This window comes from Protopterus annectens, chromosome 6.part0 (genome assembly GCF_019279795.1).
Source record: "Protopterus annectens isolate FY-2018-M chromosome 6.part0, PAN1.0, whole genome shotgun sequence".
In the NCBI taxonomy this organism is placed as follows: domain Eukaryota; kingdom Metazoa; phylum Chordata; order Ceratodontiformes; family Protopteridae; genus Protopterus; species Protopterus annectens.
Window position 1 is genome coordinate 924,541,965 of NC_056737.1, and position 6,000 is coordinate 924,547,964.

The 6,000-nt window shown below is 39.3% G+C and overlaps 1 protein-coding gene across 1 annotated transcript in view; it reads left to right on the plus strand.

The window, feature by feature from the left end:
- SLC25A29 (solute carrier family 25 member 29) overlaps window positions 1–4,184 on the plus strand; it is a 29,435-nt gene extending 25,251 nt beyond the window's left edge. The window contains exon 2 of the mRNA XM_044073740.1: window positions 3,441–4,184. Within this exon, the coding sequence (XP_043929675.1) occupies window positions 3,477–4,184 (708 nt within the window). The 5' untranslated portion in view covers window positions 3,441–3,476. The remainder of the gene's footprint in view (window positions 1–3,440) is intronic.
- The last annotated feature ends 1,816 nt before the right edge of the window (window positions 4,185–6,000 follow it).

Sequence of the window (6,000 nt, forward strand, 5' to 3'; positions counted from 1 at the left end):
TCTCACCACTGAGTGCATACTTAGGCTGTTGTTATTGATGTGGTAGTTAGCAGGAACGTCATGCTTACCAAAAGGGATGATACATTTTTTGCATTGAGTTTAAGACCATGACTTTGGCACCAATCATTTGTGTAAGACCCTCTTGTAGGATGTTGACATCATTTGGAGATTCTGTGACCGCTCCCAGTTTGCAGTCATCAGCAAATATTGTCAGCCACAGACCTCTAGTTTTAGCTTGTACTTCAGAGAACTAGATTCCAAACAGTAGAGGTCCCAGGACTTATCCCTGTGGAACACCAATGGTTACAGATCTGCTGTTGGAGGTGGATTCCCCTATTTTGACTATATGGGTTCTATCAGTGAGCCAGTTTAGGGACCCATCAAACGATACAAGGGTTGATACCTAGCTGGGTGAGTTTGCCAATGATGCCTGAGTGGGGGACAGTGTCAAAAGCCTTGACTAAGTCTAGATAGGCTGTATGCACAGATTTTCCCTCATCCAGGGCCTTGGTGTCTGTTGATAAGTAGTCCACCAGGTTTAACAGTCATGATCTCCCTTTGACAAATCCAAATTGAGTAGGGTCAAGTGTTTGGAGATGGCCTTGATTATAAGGCTAGCCAGGCTAATAGGTCTATAGTTCCTGGGGTCAGTAGAAGCACCACCTTTGTGCAAGGGATAACGGTGCCCATTTTCATTTCAGTTGGGATGAAGCCGGAGCTTAGACTATGACTGAAAAGAGTACCCAGAGTTGTTGCTAATTCTTGTTTGAGCCCATGTAGGATGCAACCTGAGATGTAATCAGGTCCCATAGATGTTGTAGTTTTGGCCTTTAGAGACCTGCTCTTTAGAGATTCAAGGTAGAGGACAGGTGGTAGGGATGTCATGGAGTATGTGTGGTGGGGACAGGGGAGTGAAGATTTCACAGGAAACTGTCAACTATCAGATTAGCTATGTTCACAGGCTCAGTATATGTGATATCATTAACTTACCAGTTTGGCACATATCTGAACTGTTCCTTTTAGGTTGTGGATGTAGCTAAAGAACACCTTATGGTTGTCCTTAACTGAGGAAGCTAATTTGGATTCATAGTTTGCTTTGGAGGACTTCACAAGAAGTCTTATTTGCTTGCTTAAGCTGAGGAGGGAGTGTATCCAGTTTAGAGAGTGCTCCTTCTTACTCTTAGACAGCAATTTCTTCCTCTTATTGTGAAGCCTGTTAATGGCAGTTGTCCACCAGGTAGGTTTGCTCTTCCTTGAGGAGCTTGTTTTGCTCGTGTCAGGCATGGCTAAGTCAATGCAATTATACAGGTGTTTGTATAAAGCATTGGTGTAGAATAGTTACCAGTTGCTTCTGAGGGGGGAGGTGTAGTAAAGCTGTTTATACTATCCCGTAAGTGGTTATAATCTGCTTTGGAGAGTTTTTTTTAGTTTAATTGCTGCTTGGGGGGCAGGTGTGATAGTTACTTCGAATGAGACTGATTTGTGGTCAGATCTCACTAGGGAAGACCTCATAGTGGGGGTGCTACATTGATCTCCATATTGGTAAGCATCCGCTCCAGGATGTTGGCACCCTTTGTGGGGGTGTCAACCAGCTGGTCTATTGCACTGGAGTTAACAAAATCGAGGAAACTTTGGGCAAGTGAGTTTGTGCACAAGTAATTTACACAGTCAATGGATGGGTAATTAAAGTTGCCCAAAACCAGGGTGTTCGGATGTGTCTTGATAGACTCAAGTAGCTCCAAATAGGCAGAGTGGGTTTCCTGATTCAAGGAAGGAGGGTCTTGTAGCTGCCAATGACTTGAATAGGTGTCCTACCAACAGTTAATTGCACCTAAAGTATCTCCAGGGAATTATACTGTTTAACCAGTCTGGAGGTATATTTATCTTTAATGAATATCGATACACTGCCTCCTTTAGTTTTCATGCCGCGAGTTTGTGGTCTAAACGTGTGGAAGGAGGTGTATCCCAGTATGGTTGGGGTGCTCTCCACAGCCTTGAACCAGATCTCCATCACTGCACAAATGTCTAAGTCTTCCAAGGTGAGGACTGCTTCCAGTGAGTGCAGTTTAATTTTAAGATTCCTAGCATTTAGCAGCATAACCTTGAGGCTGTTTTTAGATGGAGTTTTTATACTGGGAATTTTGTCCTTGAGACACTGCCTAAAAAAGGCACTATGGGATGGAAAGAGCATTAGGCAGTAGCCGAAATCCCACGGGTGACAGATGAAGAAAATCTCTGGGAAAGCATCAAGGCCTGTCGATCATGTCATCCTAAGCTGACAAATACTGTATCCCCTTAGAATGACACCAGAAACCAAGCCAATTGTTGAAGTCAGTCATTTTCTGTTTGTATTGAGGCATCATCCTAGGTGAAGGTAAAATGCTGCTCAGGGCTATGGACATAATTTCCTGAGACACAGTCTGAGAGCTCAATCATGTCTCTCTTCATATTGTCCAGAGAGGCACGTCTCAAGTCATTCACACCGACATGGACTATTTTTTTTCTATAAGTCCTGTGCAGACTTGCTAATACTGTTTTCCAGGAGGTCCTGGATTCTAGTCTATCTCCCTCCTCCCTTGTTTTCTAAGCTTTGATATTCATGTGCTGTAGTTTAAGACTACTGCAGCAGTGACCTAATGATGAACATAGTACAATTGTATAGTCAAACTAACTATAACAGTAGATAATCAGATAAATCACTGCTGCAGTAGCTCGCCCTGCCATCCATCCCCGTTTTTTTCCTGTTTGTTTTATGCCAGGGTGTGGGATTTGTATTGCTTTGCATCAAAATTGCTAGGGCTTTAGCCTCCTTCTTCTGAGGCAAGAAAGCTCTGAAGCTTTGGCACCCTACCCAATGATTTTAATTTTTGTATTTTAGCTTTTTCATTGACTAACAAGCTAACACCATTTTATACTTTGAAAAATTGTTTACTGTCTGCAAGAAATATTAAAAATATACTTTATATGTATCAATTACAAGATAGCAAATATTTTATGTATGCTCCATTTCTTTGCAAAGTGTATGCTATATGAACTGTAATTTATTTTATTTTATTACGTGCATTCTGCATTAAGTTTTTGGTTTGCTGTTCTGTGTTTTGACTTATTGTCTTTGCCATGTGGCCTGTGTCATTACTTTAAATGGTTCCAGTACCAGTCCACCTACCTGCTTAACAAATGATAAGAAAATAAATAAATAAAAGTGATAGTCTAATTGTTTGGAAACTGATATGTTATCTGAAGTGCCACAGTGAATGCCAGTAACTTACTCTTTTCAGTAGAAGTAAAAACAGAATTGTAAATAAATAAATGTTTATGATGAAAGAACAGAATTCCATGATACAGAGCTGTTTTTTTTTTCAGAGTTCTTTGATACAGGAATGCACCAGAAGAAAACTTAAGCAGAAATATATGACTAACCTATTTTTTTTTCTTTCTAGGTATTTGGACTATATAAGGGCATTGGTTCCCCATTGATGGGGTTGACCTTTATTAATGCAGTTTTATTTGGAGTACAGGGAAATACAATACGCATTTTAGGGGAGGACAATGCCTGGAATCAGTTCCTTGCAGGTTGTGCTGCTGGTGCAATTGAGAGTTTTATCTGCTGCCCTATGGAGCTGGCAAAAATCCGAATGCAGCTTCAGGGAACAGGAGAAGTCAAGTCAAAATCCAAAGTTTATAAGAATTCATGGGACTGCCTCACCAAAATCTATCGAAAAGAAGGGATTCGAGGAATGTATAGAGGCATGACAGCCACATTCATTCGAGAAACTCCAGCCCTTGGTGTCTATTTCCTCACATATGACTGTCTGACTAGATATCTAGGCTGTGAGCCAGAGGACAGCTATATTATTCCCAAGTTACTGTTTGCTGGTGGCATGGCTGGTATAACATCTTGGTTGTCAACATTTCCTGTTGATGTTATCAAGTCCCGCCTTCAGCTTGATGGAGTCACAGGAGTAAACCATTACTGTGGAATGATGGACTGTGTGAGACAAAGTTACAAAAAGGAAGGCATGAGGGTATTTGCACGGGGTCTTACTTCAACCCTTCTTAGAGCATTCCCTGTCAATGCTGCTACATTTTCTACCGTTACAGTTTTCCTAATGTACATGAGGGCAGGAGAGGATGCTGTTGAGTGTAAACACATACAAACCATTCAGGAAGTTTCAGGGCTGTAAACTATTTTCTTATCAATATTATGTGGACTTCAGTATTTCCTTTGTTTTAGTCTTTTATTGTTCATATTGTTAATCTATGAGAAGGTAATATATGCAAAGACTTTAATACTTTATACATTGTTTCTGAAGTTAAAAAACTATTCCATTTATTATTTTATTTATGACAGTTTCCTCCCTTTTGCCAGCTGAAAAAGATGCCTGATAGAAAGCTAACAGTGATGCTTCTGTTCCTTCATGCCTACAACCTAAACCATCGGATTATGGAACATCTGCATATTAACAAGAAAGCATATCTCAGCCTGTTCCAAGAACTTTGTAAAATGTGAATGAAATAACCGTAATTTGTTCATAGATTTCTGACAACTGATATTTTCTACACATACCACTTAAAAATTTAGCACAGTTCAGAAATAATTTTGTGAGATGTCGTCACACAGGCTGTTATCTGACAGAGGTACAGAAAGAATGTTCTTTCTACATTTGAGTAAGAACTTAATTTATTTACTGGAAGGACAGCTAAAAGTGATGAGTTTGGTACAGATCATGTTTCAGAAAGCAACATCTTGAAAAGTCATGGTGCTGTAATCAGTAATACAAGAAATGCATTTCATTTTAAACAGCATGTTATGAAACAGGACTAAAAAAGTCAACAGACCAATGCATTTTCACAGAATGACTAGAAAAATATAGAAAACCAAAAAAAGTATTCAAGTTTTTGGACAACTTGAACTTGTATGAAGCTTGACAAGGTGTTATGACAGATAACTCTATTACCTCTTATTATTAATATGTAAAACATTGATAAAATACAAAGAACATACTGCAGTAACTCATACCGATAGTATAGCCAGCAGCAAACAAAGTACATTATATTAACCCTCATCAGTCGGTAGTATTCAAATTTTAAAAGCATCCTGAAAAATCTTCATGTGAAAACATTTGATCTGATGATATCAATCTTCATTTATTCTTGACAGTTGGGAATCGGTTCTGATCCTCGGAACTGGATCAGCCATTATACAGCTCGCGCCAGTCAAAAAACTCTCGAGCCAAGTCTCTACCCACAGTGCCCCTGTGTATGATACCCCAGATCTCATTTGCTGCTCTGTCAGCAAGATGCGTCAGCCTTTCTGTCAGCGAAGTGTTCTAATTTCTAAATTTATTGAGATATCTTTAAAAGTTTCTTCTACCTAACTCCCCCTTTTCTCTTGCTATCCATAGATACATACTATATAGTTACTGGTTCTTAGTGTGTATATCATAGCCATAAAAGGATTACAAATGTTAAAATGTCATTGCTCACAAGAAATGCAAACAGCTATAGAAAGTTTTTAAAAAGGTGTTAAAGTATCACTGTTTACAGGAACCATAAGCAGTCACATAGTGGTGATTAGCATATGTCCAGTGAATCAGTGAATTATACTGAATATACCTGCATAGTTATATGCTGCTATAAGACTACACCTTTAGAATTACTTGGCATGCCAACAGACTAGCATACTAGAGGTTTGCAGCAATGTAACACTGCAACACATTCACTGATGTCACTCATTGCAGCCGTTTTTTTTTTTTTTTTGTAATACAAGTTAATAGATTTATAAGTGCAGTGAAGAAGCTCAAGGCCTATCCAGGATCTTGACACCCTGGATCCCATGTTGGAATTTGCACATACCCATATGTACCTATATGGCTTGTGTTAGAAAGAGCCTTTCACCGTGACATGCCTGTTTGCAATTCAGAAACATGCTAGTTGTGACAAGGTAAGAGCTGAATTAACAGCTAATTTGCATGTTTCCAGAACTGCAATTACTAATGC